Here is a 16,712-nt window from a genome sequence, read left to right on the forward strand (position 1 = left end):
TTGCATGTTGTTGGGCACATGTGTGTTGCCCACAGAGCAGGGTATGGGCTGGTGTCAGCTACATGCTGACTTGACAGTGGCTCTGGGTATCCTTCTTTTTTGGAATACCAGGCCCCGCCATTGGAGTACATGGATTCCTACATAAAGGCAAAATGGCCACTGGTGGCCTCTTGGTTTTCTTTGCCTTTCCATATTTTCTCAAAGTCCTCCGAAGCACTGGCTGTGAATGGCTGTTGGATGGAAGGACCATATAAGGCGCTGGGGTTGCCTCCTTCCAGACTGGCTGGAGCCTTCCCAGGGACAGCTTGTTGTGGGTATACCCTTGGGGTGGAGCCTGCATGAATGGAGTGAGTAGTCAATATGCATTCTGCATTGTGGGTGTCTGGGTTTGGTTGTGTGACACAATGCATGAGCTAGCCCTGACTGAAACTGCAGTGTAGTGCACTGAAAAGGTGGGGAGTAGCCCCCAATCCAAATCCTGTGTTGTGGGTGTCTGGTTTCTGGTGAATGGCCTGAATGCCTTTGAGGCTTACTGGGTGCTGCCTGCATGAATGTGCGTGTGTGTGATTGGCTGGCTCAGCCTGAGTGAATGGGGAGTGTTTTGTATAACAGATGACCTCAAACTCAGCTCCTTCTCAGAAGCTGAAACAAGAAACCTGAAGCAGAAGTCATCTTAAGCTTGCATCCTGAAATCCAGCTGGAGGAAGAGGTCTGCGGCTGCATCTCTTCATCAAATCCGAAAGCTGCCATGCTGATTCAAAGACTGAACCAGAGAGAACCTGGATAGGCAACCACTTCCCGTAGCTATGAGGGGACATTGTGCAACTTCTGTTCCACACCTGAAGTATCCTGGAAGCCAGTCCTTTGTGCCTGCCATCCAGAGAAGGGATCTTCGTGGGTCCAGTAGAGGAGTGCCTAAACATCTTGAAGCCAAGAAGTTCTTCTGTATCAACCAGGGTCCGGTGGAGTTTTTGTGACCGCTGAAAGCCATGCTGCTGAGTAACGCCCGGAAAAGGTGGTACCCTGGCATAATGCTGCCTGACACCCGGAACTACCAAACTTCTAACCATCTAAAGAAATCTTCAAGTGCCATCCCTGCCATGACATCTATCCACTTTTCCACACCGGAGAAGATCCAGGGTCGCTGTTTGCAGAGGAGTGTCTGCCGGTGGGTTAACTACCACCAAAATCTGAAGATGTCCCGAGATCCAGACTTGGTGAGGGTCCGAAATCCAGTCCAGTGGTCGTGTCCACGTCACCAGAGGTCCCCCTGAGGTCTGTGCTGTGGCTGCAGCATACAAGAATCGAAAGGCAGTGAACCACGAATACTGAAACCCAACACCTACATTTGCCACTGCACCCGTTGCCACCGAAAGTCATCCACAGCCACCAAGGATTTTACCTTCTTCAGCCAAGCCATGTCTAGGTCCACAGCAGGTTTCACCTTTGTGGCACATCCACAGCTGGCCTAGCAATCTGACATCAGAGACCAACGCATAAGTACTGCATTGCTGCCTTTCCAACACTGCTTGGTTCCCTTATTCTTCTCGACAATAACGTTCCAGCAACTACTTCTTCCAAGGGTCCGGTCGAGTAAAGCCAAGAAACCACACCACTTTGCCTGCCAAGGCACTCAGTGTACTGTGATGAGGAAGAGCATCTTCCATCCTCAACATTCATCCTGGGCCGTACGAGATTCGTCTAGGATCCTGTTCTCCCGTGGCTTCCCAGGTGCTTTGGGGTAGTGGGATCTGTAGAAAGAGAAGCAGACTATTAATGAACATATTTGTACTGTAATATACAACATAAAGTCCACCTTACCTTTTCCTTACAGGTTTCCCAGGTGGGGGATCCTTACACAGTATTGCGTTTTTATCCTAAAGAAAGCATCCTGCCATCGTTATAATGATTACCTGCCTTTCTACAGTACTGTACTATAAGTTAACTCTCCTGGCCTAAGAATTTAAATGTTTTCTAATAGCTGTTAGCAGTTGGTGCATTACAACTGAATTTTAAGGTAACGGTGGTACCACACATGGTATATATATCTTCTCCAGCATGGGGTCTGGCATGGATTCACATGCTCATGAATATTCCCCCTTTCTTAGTAGTAACCAATCACTGCTCTCTGGGTCATACTGCCCCCAGCCAATGACTGCCCTGTCACTAAGCCCCGCCTCTGGCAGCCATCCTCAGATTTTTACCGCACGTTCAAGTGTTGGGAGTCCTCGTGCTTTAGCTCTCGAGCTTTTGCTGCGTTTTTGCGCTTTTTCAGGAGATTTTTCTCATTTTTCGGTTAATTAGAGCCTCAAGGTCCACCGTTTCTACATGCGATCAACGGGGATCCGTTTCGGAGTTTTCTACGCCCCTCAAGGGTGAAGATTTCGTCGAGTTACGCTTTTGGAGGATTCCAGAAGTTCCGAGGCCTACCCCGGACATGGTCCATGAGAAAGGAAGCTCGACGCCCGGGAAGCTGTTCAGGACCTGCCCTGGATGCCAGCTTCAGAATGTTTTCAAGGAGGACGAGCATTCGTTAAGCCTCTACTGGCTCCATGAGGACAAGACGCACACGGAGAAGGACTGTGCGTTTTGTGGGAACATGTCGGAGCGGACCATGAAGGATCGCCACCTCCGTCTCGCCAACTGGCTGGAAGGGAAGAGCCCGTCAGGCGAGAAGAAGAAAAAGAAGTCTGAGCGGTCTTCTAAGTCCTGTGAGGGTGCCCCAGCGACGGGGGCCCAACAAAAGGCCCAGCACCGCGAGTCTGCGGGCACCGGGAGCGCCGAACAGTCGGGCTCCTTGGCTGCCAGGCAGGGCGAATCCTCCCCGGCGCCATCAACCACGAGCCAACGCTCTGGCTCGGGTAAGAGGAAGTCCGAGAACCCGGCGAAGCTTCTGGAGAGGCCCCGGTCGATCTCGAAGATTCCAGCAGAGGGGGAGCGATGCTCGGAACCTCCCCCCAAGGTGAAGGCCCCAGGCGTACAGAAGGTGACGATGGCCTTAATTCACCCTGCTAAGACCTCGATTGCGGATGTCGGAGCGGCCCTGGCTCAGCCCGTGGAGGCTACGCCAGTGGAGTCGACTTTGAGGCCCATTGAGAAGACCCCCACGAAGTCCTCGTTGGAAAAGGTGGGGGAGGGGCAGGTGGCCATCGTGGATACGGACACGACCTCTGAAGAACAGCTCATCGAAGTTGTGGAAGAGGCCCAGCCCATCGGGAGGGATCCCAACGAGGGTGACGACGAGAGCGACGGTGTCGCCGACGAGGTTCCTCAAGAGCCCTCGCGCCCGTCGTTTCCGGCGCTGCAGGACACTTCGGTGGCCATTTTGTCAGCGATTCAGTCCTTATGCTCGGAGATAAGGACAAGGTTGCCCCTCCCCCCGACAGAAGGACCTGAGCCGACCCGACGGGGGAACCGGAGCCAGGACCTTCGTAAGTCCACCGCATAAGAGGAGGAGGACGCATCCTACGCCACTTCTCCCACCTCTGCGGCCTGCTCTGCCTTCTCCCCGGTCTACTACCCACGGGGATGATACAGACACGGACACGGCTACGACAGGTACAGATGACGACGGAAGCGACGACGGGACGTGTCCCCGTCGCCCCCTGCTCGGGCTTCCCCGCCCGACGAGATTGGATCCTTTCATGCCATGATTTCCAGGGCATCCGAGCTCTTCCAGCTCTGCCCAGAAGAGAAGAAGAAGGAAGGGTTCCTTTATCAACGGCGCAAGGCTAAAAGGAAGACGGTCCTCGCCGTACCTCTTCTTGATGACATCTGGGATGAGAGGCTCGACCTCCTCAAGAACCCTGCCACGGCGCCGGCAAAGAGGGACCGGTACGAGAAGAAGTACCGGGTCCCCGACGCTGCCCCCTTGTGCCTTTGGGCGCAACCTACCCCGGATTCAGTCGTCTCGGCGGCGGCAAAGAAGAAAGCTGGGGGGGCATCGGCCTCGACATAAACTTCCCCGCTGGACGGCGAGGGCAGGAAGCTGGACACTATGGGACGACGGGTCATCTCATCCGCAGCGACGACTATCAAGGCGGCCAACGCCCTGGCTATCGTAGCCCGCTACGACAGGGAGTAGTGGTTCAAAATCGCCCCTCTGTTGGACTTCCTTCTCGACGGAAAAGGGCTGAGGCCCTTGAAATCCTACAGGAAGGTGAGATTGCTTCGGACTACGCCATCAACGTGGCAACGGACATCGCCGACACCGGTTTCCGTCAGTTGGGCAACAGCGTTTGCCTGAGACGACAAGGATGACTCAAGGCGACGGATTTCCGCCAGGACGTACAAACCAAGGTTTTAGACATGCCCTTCGACGGGAACAACCTGTTTGGGAAGGCGGTTGATGAGTCCCTTCAGGCCATCAAGACAGACACGGAGACTGCCTGGGCACTGGGAGTGCTCCAACAACGACGGCCGTCCTTTCGGAGCTCCGGAGGCAGACAAGGTGCCTCCAAGGGATCCGGCAGTGGCTCCTCCACGTACCGCCAAGCGACAAGATCTTCGTCCCAGGAAGCCTACAGGGGACGCGGCAAGTCAGGTGGTGCCCGTCGTCGTCGACAGGGAGGTCAAGGAGGCAAGGCGGCCTCCAAACAAGATTGAACCGACTGTGGGGTCGGGCCCCCGCTGAAGCACCCCGGTGGGAGGCCGGCTGGCGAGGTTCGTCAGCGTGTGGGAGTCCATCTCCACTGACCGTTGGGTGCTGGACGCCCTGGCCCAAGGGCACGCCCTCGAGTTTCAGAAGAAGTGCCCTCGCGTTCCACCCGTGGCCAGGAAGGAAAATCATGTCCCTCAACTACTGTTGGAAGTAAGGGCGATGCTCAAGAAGGGTGCCATCGAGCTCGTCCCAAAGAGGCTTCGGGGCTCCGGAGTTTACTCAAGGTACTTCCTCGTAAAAAAGAAGACAGGAGGATGACGCCCCATCCTGGACCTCCGACGACTGAACAAGTACATCAAGGCACAGAAGTTCCGGATGGTCACCCTCCAGCACGTGCTGGGACAGCTGGAGGAGGGCGATTTCCTGTTGTCGTTGGACTTGGAGGATGCGTACTTCCACATCCCCATTCTAAAAAGACACCGAAAGTTCCTCAGGTTCGTGGTCCAAGGGTGGCACTACCAGTTCAAGGCCCTCCCGTTCGGATTGAAGTCGGCACCCAGGGTGTTCACCAAGTGCCTCGCACTGGTGGCGGCGCGGCTGCGCCTACAGGGGATCCACGTCTCCCCCTGCCTGGACGACTGGCTCATCCGGGCAAGGACAAGGGAGCTCGCCGTGGAGCACACTGCGAAGACCGTCCAGCTGCTCATGGACCTGGGATTCTCCATCAACTTTCCAAAATCCCACCTGGTTCCGTCGCAAGTCGCCCTGTTTCTGGGAGCCAAGCTCGACACAGTGGCGTGGCTGGCCTCGCCGTCGGAGGAAAGGACCAGGACCATTCTGGGCAAGGTGCAGCGTCTGCTGGCCACGGACATGGCCAGGGTAAGATCTATGAAGTCCCTCCTCGGGATGATGTCCTCCTGTATTTATCTGGTGCGCCTTTGCAGGCTTCGGATGCACCCTTTACAAGAGTTCCTCGACGCCCGCTGGGTCCAGTCGACGGGCAGCTTCAAGGACAGGATCCCTCTCAACGAGATGTTCTGTCAGGCGATCCGGTGGTGGGGTACCCGCTCTCATCTGTCAGCGGGCACAGACATTCAGACCCCAGCTCACCAGATGACGGTGACGACAGACGCCTCCCTGGAAGGTTGGGGAGCGCACTCCGGAGATCTTCACGCGAGAGGCCTTTGTCTCCCAGAGGAGAAGTCACTCCACATCAACATCTTGGAGCTCCGCGCAGTGTTCTTGGCCCTCAGGTCCTTTCTTCCGTCCCTCAAGGGCAAGGTGGTAAGGATCTTCACCGACAACACTACCACGATGTTCTACATCCGGAAGCAGGGCGGAACCAGATCCCCGGAAGCCCAGGATCTGCGGCATTGGGCCGTCGCCCAAGGGATGTTTCTGGTGCCTCTTCATCTGGCAGGAATAAAAAACACGATTGCCGACTCACTCAGCAGAGAGCTGCGCTCATGCCACGAGTGGGATCTACGCCAGGATCAAGTGGATCGACTCTTCTGACGATGGGGTGAACCCCAAATCGATCTCTTCGCGACGGCGACGAATTCCAAGTGCCGGAGGTTCACCAGCAGGTTCCCCCAGCCGAGGAGCATGGGCAATACTTTCTCGTTCCCCTGGGACGGCCTATTTCTTTATGCGTTCCCTCCGCTGCCGTTGCTGCTCCGGCTCATCAACCAGCTCAAGAGGTCCCGGTGCAGGATGATCCTCGTCGCTCCGGCGTGGCCGAGACAGATCTGGTTCCCGGACCTTCTGTCAAGCTGCCGACGGACGCAGACCTTCTCTCCAGAGAAGGAGGCGCCAATCTTCACCACAAACCGGAGTCGCTGAACTTGCAGGCCTGGCTCCTGCAGCACTAAAGTTTGGAGGGTACGACATCCCGGCCGACTGCAGGGAGGTTCTTGCAAAGGCCAGGGCGTCCTCAACTCTCAAGTGCTACGGACATAAATGGAAGAGGTTCTCTGTCTGGTGCCGTGCACAGAAGATTAACCCTCTGCGGATTACGGCCCCCCAAGTATTGCCGTACCTACTGTCATTGGCCAAGGCTGGACTAGCTCACGCTTCCATCAAGATACATCTGGCCGCCATCTCACGATACACCAGAACTACGGGACGGGCGTCCTTGCGGTCTCATTGACTGGTGAAGGAATTTATGAAAGGATTGTTCCGATCATTCCCACCGGTGAAGGCCCCTGCCCCGGCGTGGGAGCCCAACGTGGTGCTGACCAGGCTCATGGGGCCCCCATTTGAGCCTATGCATTCGGCACCATTGAAGTTTCTGTCGTGGAAGACAGCGTTTCTCGTGGCCATCACCTCCGCACGGCGAGTGGGAGAGATCCAGGCCCTATCTTGCAAGCCACCATACTTGACGTTTCACGACACGAGGATGGTGCTGAGGACGCACCCCTCCTTCATGCCCAAGGTGCCATCGGACTTCCACCTCAACGAACCCATGGTGTTGCCAGTTTTGTTCCCGTCTCCTTTGTCGCCGGCTGAAAGGACTCTGCACTCGCTGGACGTAGCTAGAGCGCTGAAGTTCTACGTGGACCGCACAAAGAGTTTTCGGAAGACATCACAGCTGTTTGTGAACTTTGGGACTGTGAATCAAGGGAAGGCTCTCTCGAAGACTTTCATTTCCAGATGGCTCTCCGGCTGCATCATGCACTGTCACCGGTTGGCGAACCGACCGCTGCCCGGCCGTCCGAGAGCCCATTCGACCAGAGCGATCGCTGCTACCACGGCGTTCCTGTCTGGTGTGCCCCTGCTGGACATCTGCAGGGCTGCAAAGTGGAGGTCGACGCACACCTTCACAAGATTCTACTACATCGATCAGGACTCCAGGGAGGAGTCCAGGGTCGGCCAAGCAGTGCTGCGCAACCTGTTCGCTTAAGGTGAGCCTGGTGAGGAGGTAAGAGATGCTTAATGTTGAGTTATTGTATTGCTTAATGTTGAGCCTGTTGCCACCTCCCGTGGTTGTGCATGTGTGTACTGCTATGTATTCTCTTATTCATGAGCATGTGAATCCATGCCAGACCCCATGCTGGAGAAGGAACAAGTTACTTACCTGTAACTGTTGTTCTCCAGCATGGGTCTGGCATGGATTCACATGCGAGCCCTCCCGCCTACCCCTCTGCGGCTCTTCACTTGGTCATACTGCCACTTTACGTGCTACCAAATCTGAGGATGGCTGCCAGAGGCGGGGCTTAGGGAGAGGGCAGTCATTGGCTGGGGGCAGTATGACCCAGAGACCAGTGATTGGTTACTACTAAGAAAGACAGATCAGAAACGAAACTGATACTGATTTCTATACCGAGGATTCCCGGCCTGACAACGGGGAATATTCATGAGCATGTGAATCCATGCCAGACCCATGCTGGAGAACAACAGTTATAGGTAAGTAACTTGTTCCTTAAGTTAATTTACCTATTTAGGTTTCCAGTACGAAGTGATCCTTATTTGTGTATATCTGTATGTCTACCTGACTTGTGATCCTTTATTAAAAGGGCTGTGTTATCACCTAAGATAGTGTGTGGACATTCCATTGATTGTGGGGAGCTTGGGGGATTCACTGTACCTAAGAACCAGCTTGCATCACCTCCCTTGAGTCTCAGCCTTGGTTGCGTGTTCATAGCTACCATTAGAGAACCTCGGGGTGCTCTGTACCACTACCCCAACTATAAAGTGGGCAGAAGTACAGATACCCCCATCCAGTCTTTACACATCTAAACTGGCTCTCCAGATATTTTGTACTACAATCCCATAATCTCTGACCGTTGACTTTAGTGGCCAGGGCTGATTGGGGTTGTCCAAAATGAAAAGTTGCAGACCCCTAGCTATTCCTCACCTGCTCATTCAGATTAACACCTTCTTTATATGTGATTCCTGTTTACTGTGTCTAAACATTTGCTTATTGTCATGTTGGGACTGGTAAAACTTAGAAAAATGTATTATTTTAATTTTGTGTCAATTGTGTATGATACAACTTCTCTGAGTAGTTAATTGTGTGACCACATAGAAACAGAATGTGTAACACGAGATCTTGTATTTTGTGCAGAGGTACAGCCCTTGTTAAAGTTCTTAGAGAAAATTGATCCTGGGACCCTGCTCCTTTTAGCCTCCTTCGATGATCCAGCATCAAAGTGAGTAGACATATGTTCTATATCCATTTGCACAGTGAATGAGCATGTATTGAGATAATCTATTCTGCATAAAAAAATCAAAGCATCAAACAGTGATCATCTATTATTATTTTACAGTAATAGGAAATGAACATGTAACCAGCACTTTAATGATGCTACGAAATACATATGTAACACAATATTAGAGATGAGCTGACAGATACATTATTTTTTCTAAACCCTAACTTTGTCCTTTAAATAAGGGCTAATATATGTGTTTTACTTATTTTACCTACACGGTCATGTAATTTAGAAAAGAAATCGAGACCCTCTCCTTCAAGGACCGTCTTCTTCATTGTGTTGATACACTACCGCTTCTATCCACCAAGCCCAGTATCCATACTGATGACCAACCTTTACAGCCCACCCCCTATTCTCCCTCCACATCCCGCTTTAGCACTGTTACATTTTCCCAACAAGCCAATGCTGCCTTAAATGGTATGGCTTTAAGAAAGGATATATTGTAAGCGTGGGTTGCCCCTGTTAAAATCTAATGTATACCAATTATCCCTACCGATATACAGGAGGTTAGGTCCTCACTTAATAAGTACCCACATTAATGCAAACCATTTTGGCCTTCAGGTGTGTTTGTATAGCACAGACTGTACTGAACGCCACATTCCAGAGCATAGACACAGCCAAGTCCCTGAAATCGGCCAGGGAAATGTATGTTCTAACAATGCCCATATTCTTATATTTACTATATTCTAGCAAGATCAACACATGTTATAAAAGCTGTATAGACACCACCTTTGTGCCGTACCTGGTGTTATGGACATGTAAAACATGCTGCACTTTGGCTTGTAACTTCAATCACCATAGCACCAGGTATGGCTCGCAGAGTGGGTTTACAAACTTAAATAATAAACTCCCACGGTGCTTTTTTGTAAAACAATACAAGTGTCTCTAGCAGTTGCAAGCCACACTATGGGCTTCATTACGAGAATGGAGGTAATGAAAAAAGGAAGGCGGAATGGCAATACCGGCATCGTTAACGGGTCCGGGGCATTACGACCCGGCAACCCGCCAATACCGGCACCGCCTGTACCGTGCCCCCTCATACCGGCATGGGTGCGTACACGCGTCCCTTTGGGGAGTAAATACCGGCATGCCGGTAATAGGAGGACATCACAACCCACGCGGGCATGCAAATACCGGCATCCCGAAGGCGGTAATCAGGGCATGCACAATGGCAGCCATACAGCCATCGTGGACCACCCGTAAACAGCAATCAGCAATCAAGCCAACTTCCACAGGTGCACATGCACACAATCACCACAGGTGGACTCAATGGAGCCCGGCCCAGTATAAAAGGAGTACACCCACACACCACACCCCTTCCTACACCAAAATGATACAACTAGCTGTTGCAATCATGGCGCTCGAGGACATGCCTATACTGCTACAACTACAGCAACAACAGCAACTACAACAACAACAACAGCAGCAGCAGCAACAGGCAGCACAGACGCAGGAGGAGAAGAAGGGTGAGACAGGCCCAGCAATTACCACCAGTGCAGCCAGTAGTACCTCGTAGGCAGCCACCAATCCGCATCAGACCCAGTCCATTCAATCTAACCACTGACCATATCCATACCCTGTACCGGTTGGACCGTGACACCATCACCACCATAGTGGACATGATAGGCAACGACATTGCCAGCCTCATAGAAATACGCACTGCCATCCCCCCGCTACTAAAGGTGGTGTCTGTGCTCCACTTCCTGGCCACAGGCAACTACCAGCACACAGTGGGCCAGCTGCATGGCATTTCGCAACCACTATTTTCACGCATGCTGAACCAAGTGCTGGATGCCCTCCTGAAGCACACTAGCACCCAAATATCCCTACCACGGACTGCCCAGCAGATAGCTGACACCAAAGTAGGCTTCCATGCACTGGCAGGCTTGCCCAATTGTGTCGGTGCCCTGGACTGCACCCATGTGGAATTGGTAGTCCCCCATGCCATAGAGGCAATGTACCGCAATCGCAAGCAATACCACTCCATCAATGTGCAGATGGTATGTGACTCCAGCAAGATCATCACACATTGCTGCGCCCGATTTCCCGGATCAACACATGATGTGTGCTGCGCAACTCCACGCTGCGCAACTCCACGCTACCCCGTCACATGGAGTGACATGCTGGACCACGTGCCTGGCTGCTTGGTGAGTTGCCTAACTGGCCCATGGCAGTGCTTTGGGGTAGTGATATGCTGGGATGCATACTCCACCTGGGTGGGAAAGGGGGGAGGGATGCATACTCCACCTGGGTGGGAAAGGGGGGATGCATACACCACCTGGGTGGGAATTGACGGTGAGTGGAGAATGCACGCAGAGCTAAACACTCCTGACCTGAATCTCCCAACCCCAACATGACACATCACTGGCACACATTTGACCAATTACGCATATCAATGACAACATGTAAGACGCACAACCTGGCCACCATGGGTATGTCAAGCAATGCATGACTGAACAGGATTGCAACTGTGCCAATGTGGCTAGTGAGACCATGCACAGTGTAGTACACACAGCAGAAATGGGAGGCAAAACAAAGTCCTACAACCACAGTACATCCACATCAGCATGCATGATTTCACCCTGCATCATCTGTACAACGCCATCCAGACTCCCACACCATATTGCAGTATACAATGCATCTAAATATTTGTGCATACCTACAGGGACATGTGCAGGTCGACAGCAAATAGCTGCGGCCATGACTGTGTATCCTGAAGGTGGCAGCTCAGAGTGACTCACCTAGACCTATCTGTATTCGCTTGCAGGTGATGGAGGATATCCCTTGAAGCGGTGGCTACTTACCCCTGTGCGGAACCCGCGGAACAGCCATGAGGAGGAGTACAATCGGGTATATACCCGTACCCATGTAGTGATTGAGCAGACCTTTGGCCTTTTGAAGGCGCGGTTCCGCTGCTTAAGCCGGTCTGGTGGATCACTCCTCTATTCGCCTGAGAAGGTGGCAAAGATCACCATGGCCTGTGTCATGCTGCACAACATGTGCGTCCAGAGAAATGCACCACTGCCACCTGACATTGACCTGTATGCACCGGATGAGGATAATGAGGATGAAGATGGAGGGGAAGCAGCACCCCTGCCAGTACGTGATGCACAGGATGGCCGTGCAGTACGCCAATCACTGATTGACAAGTACTTCTGACCCACAGGGACGTTGATAGATATGTGTCAGTGACACTTTGTACACTGTGTCCATGTGGACATGCACACAGGGAATGTGTGGAGTTGGGCACTATAAACCGTCATTAATAAAATGGATACACACTAAATGAACAATGTCCAGCCATTGAATGTTTTTTAACACAACGGGTGTATTGATAACAAGTGGAGAAAGTGCAAGCCCCCCTACCCCTCAGTAAACTCCCAAAACCCCCCAGTAAACTCCCAAAAAACCCCAGTGAACTCCCAAAACACCCCAATGTACTCCCCCTAATACTCCCATTCACCGCCAACACCATCTGACCCACTCCCATAGTTCTCCCACACTATTTCCAGCACTTCTTGCTGACCGGGGCGGCATTTCAGGGTTCCTCGCACTGCGCCTTGTTTGACGCACAGGGCTGGAGGGTCCAGAGGAAGGGGAGGCAGAGGAAGCGGGTGTGGTGGATGGGGCGGAAGCTGTGGTCATTTGCAGGCCTGGTGCGGGTTGTGGCTGCTGCATGTGCAGCAGCGTGAATGTGAGGACCTGCGTGATGGCCCGTAGACAGTCTCTCATCACCAATGCCGATGTATTGACGGCAGCTGTGATGGCGGCTGTGTTCACCGCTATGGCGGCTGTGGTCCCCGCTATGGCCTGGGCTATCCCACGCCTCGTGTCCTCTCCATCCGCAATATATTGCCAGAGCAGGTCCAACATGGAGTCCTGTCTGGCCTCCACCCTCGCCAGCCGTGCCTCAAGGCTGATGGTGGGAGCAGCAGTGGTCGAGGGTGCTGTGACGAGGCCTGCAATGGCAGTGCTGTTCTCGTGGATGCTGCTTAGGTCTGAATCGTGCAGGCAGGGATCCGCACTGCTGCAGGTGGGTGAGGGCTGAATGTGGGGTGGGGGTGTGTGCACAGGGCCTGGGGAGTGTGGACATGACACATGCGTCAGTCCTTCCTGGTCCACATACTCCTCCTCTGCATCATTGGTGTTGGTCAGTGGTTCTACGGCCTCGCCTTCCACTGGTGTAGGTGTAGGCAGCTCAGTGTCCACGGTGCCAGGCGCACGGGCTGTTGTTGTGGGCTGCGAGGCTGCCCCGGAGGTGGTGTTGTCGCTGGCCGTTGTCTTTAGCCGGGACGTGGATGCCCTTGTGGTGGGACCCTGGCTGGAATCTTCTCCATCGGTGCCTGGGGGGGTAGAAGAGATGCAGGCCATCAGTGATGGTGTTACATGCTAGATGCATTATATGGTGCTAAGGAGTATTTCATTTATCATGCATTCATATCTTACAGGTGTGTCACTCAGGGTAGTATGGAGGGGGCATTTTGGCGTTTGCTGCATGGCAGGTGGCATGCCGTTGTATTGGGGTTTGTGTGATGTATTACATGGGCACGGTCCGTGTGTATTGGCTGTGTGTTGGTAATGGGATTGGCACTCAGCATGCATTTCAGTGTGGCAGGGTTTGGCCCTCCATCTGGACAAGAATATGTTAATGTGTGTGTTGGGACATGCATTGCCTTGCCTAGACTCTCTTCGACATCACTTGTGCTACGTTATGGTTTCCCCTACAGGGATCTTCAGGGTCACTCACCTCCATCTGCAGATGTTGCTGCACCCGTTTCCATCTCCCCAAATCCCTCGATGGACTCCATCTGGATGAACATGCTTGCCGTCTCCTCCCAGCTGGTCAGTTTAGCAGGAGAGTGGGGACCCTTCACCTGTAGCCCTGGCCTCCCTCCTGTTGCTTGCCAGGATATTACGAACCCTGAGGTGGAGGTCATCCCACCTCTTTTTGCAATCCTTCACTGTCCGTGGGGTGGTTCCGACAGCCGAGGCCTTGTGGGCTACCTCCTCCCAGATCTCCTTTTTGCGCTGCTGCGCCTCACGGTTCAGGTTCTGCTGATTTATCTCATCAGCATGTGCGGCAAGGGTGTCTGCCAGCATATTAAGTTCTGTGTCTGAGAAACGCTCTTTGCGCAGGTGGGAGGTTGTTTTACGGGTTGCTTTCGACATGGTGAAGGGATTGCCACTGGTCTCTCCTGAATGCAACTGGTGGTTTGGGAGGATGGCAATAGATTCTGTTTTTAAAGATGGCCACCGCAGCATATCTCATTCCGTCACGATGACGTTACTTAGCATGTTGTTATTACCGGGCCGGTATTAAGGGGTGCCTCCTAGGCGGAGGCGGTATTGGCGGGTCCCGTGATGACGCTATCGGGGGTTTGGAGGGCCTTTAGCGGCATGCCGGTATGGCCATTACCGGCATGGGGGTCCGCGTGTGCTTGCGCACTCGTAATCACCCGATTACGAGCACAGACCCGCGAGTACCTCCATGCCGGTAATGACCCCGTTTTTACCGCGCTCCTCGTAATGAGGCCCAATATGTTTAAAAGGATTGTTTAACTGTAAGTATTTGTATGACATTTTCTGTGGTAAATAGTCAATTGTTTTATATAATAGCCTTGTTCTAGCAAGGATGTTCTTTAGCCTGAACTGTATTGCAATTCTAACTTGTGATACTTCCATAACACTGCATCTTGTTTATTGTTCAACATTTTAGATCAGTGCCAAAGATAAGACAGCGTGGAATTCAAGGAGACATGCTGTCTTGCCTTTGTCTTGAATCTCGTGGCTAGAACATTGTCAGAGCACAGTTAACATGTGTTAGATCTCAAGCTACTATATCATCACTCTTGCCCTGCCAGTGGGATTTATATGATCTATAGACTTGGAGAATAGAATATTGAAGTTATTTGTGTCTGCTACTCACGTTTTGATGGAAATGATAATGGTGTGTGTGAGTGTTTGTAAATGTAATGTAACAGCATTCATCAAGCACTAACTACGACCCAAAGGCATCTAGGTGCTGAGCAACCAGTGTAGAAAAAGAAACCTCTGAAGAAATCAAGAACAACAGCAAAGACTCTGAAAAGGTATATTTCCAAAGCCTTCCGAAAGCACAGATGATCAACCAGTTCCCAGAGCTGAGAAGGGATAGAGTTCCACAAAGAGGGCCAGAGAATGGAGAATGATAGACCTCCTGCTCGTTCTCTACGAAATCTGGGTACTAGCAGGAGCTTCTGAGAGGCAGAGCGAAGTGACCTAGATGGTACATTAGGAATCAGCTTGAAATTACTTGGCTCCAGAGTGATGGATTGCACGATGAGCAATGCAGAGAACCTTAAATTTAATGTGACTGCTAACCGGAAGCCAATCAAGCTGCTGAAGAAGGCCCTGGGAATTGGCAAAATGGTTGGCTCCGAACACCAAACAGGCTGCAGCAGTTTGGAGTAGCTGCAATCACTGAATCAAAAAGGCTGTTGCAGTTATTTAAGGACCCCAAAATGAATGCCGTCACTGCTTTAACTAAATGGAGGAATAGGCAACGTTTTTTAAAGGACTTTCAATTTCAGGAAGCCTGTATTACATACAGACGAAATTTGCAGTTCCTGGGAACCATGGCGTAAGAATTTGACACAGGACTATTAACTGACTTAACTGTCTTGCAAGGTTTGGGGCAGTGCCCCAGGGAATCCAACCAAAAATCCAGAGACTGCTATCATAATCTCTGTTTTTTCTCTGTTAATCTTGATACAATGTCTGACCATCCAGTCCCCAACTGCAGCCAGACAGTTTCTGAGTTTAGAAGGGGGATTGGATACGGGGGTATCCAGACGGAATAGCAGCTGGGTATCATCGGCATATGTATAAAACGATACCTCATGCTGCTGATAAAGGTCTGCAAAGGACGAACATAAAGATTGAAAAGGAGCTGGGGTAGTGAAGACACCTGAGGGACACTGCATGAAAAGGCCACTGGTGATGAGTAAAAAGGAGAAAGAGAAACAGTTTGGGTGCGATCGGCAAGTAAAGATGTAACCAAGCTGGGGCGTGGAGCAGAGATTCCTGCCGTTTTCAGTCATCAAAGCAAGATAGTATTGAAAGCTGCAGGGTTGCTGTACATGTGTGTCCATGAAATGACTATAGGGATATACTTCCTTACTCAGCTTTCACATCACTATAAACCAACAGTGAACCCAGTCATAACGGTGAGAGCCACACGCAAGGAGTATGCCTCCTTCGCCTTGTGTGTTAACCTTGGCATAGGCCATAGGGAAAACTACACTGTTTAGAGGGGGTTGCATTAAATGACAGCAGCAACCCAAACATTAAAACAAAGACTCCAAAATAAAGGAATGGCCAATCAAGGTTCTATAAGAAATATATATATTTTCATTAAACAAACCAATATGTAATAACTATAAAGAAGAGTACTAACAAAAACCCACCCTTCTGGAATGAACAGTGAAAATGTAGAACATGAATTCTAACGGTGGTGACTGGAGACTTTTGAAAGTGGTGGGGTGTAAAGGTTGTTTTCAGTGTGGTATGTGCCAACGAGTGAGCCTGACTTCACCTAAGGGGTATGGTGGGCATTCTCTAGCTGCAATCTTTTTTTTTAATTGTGGAAATTATATGATATGATATGATAGTTTATTTATATAGCGCCTATACACAATGTGTTTCAAAGCGCTTCAAGGCAAGGCAGGCAACGCAGGGAACAAGGGAAAATACGACGACATTCTGACAGGTTATGAACAATAAGGATGTGAAATTAACTATCGTACTCGGCCTGACGACATTTCAGATAGTGCAAGTGCTAAGACATAGATAAGGAAGGGAGGGCGAGAGTGGGAAGGAAATGGAAACAGACAGGCGACTACCGTACTAGGCCTGACGACATT

At 51.6% G+C, this 16,712-nt stretch overlaps 1 protein-coding gene across 1 annotated transcript in view; it reads left to right on the top strand.

Annotated features, from left to right (window-relative positions):
* The window catches only part of FAM3D (FAM3 metabolism regulating signaling molecule D), a 550,272-nt gene that overhangs the window by 452,292 nt on the left and 81,268 nt on the right, over nucleotides 1–16,712 (top strand). The window contains exon 9 of the mRNA XM_069643754.1: nucleotides 8,667–8,751. Coding sequence (XP_069499855.1) covers nucleotides 8,667–8,751 — 85 coding nt within the window. The remainder of the gene's footprint in view (nucleotides 1–8,666; nucleotides 8,752–16,712) is intronic.

This window comes from Ambystoma mexicanum, chromosome 2p, assembly GCF_040938575.1.
Source record: "Ambystoma mexicanum isolate Mex_15411 chromosome 2p, UKY_AmexF1_1, whole genome shotgun sequence".
NCBI classification, from domain to species: Eukaryota; Metazoa; Chordata; class Amphibia; order Caudata; family Ambystomatidae; genus Ambystoma; species Ambystoma mexicanum.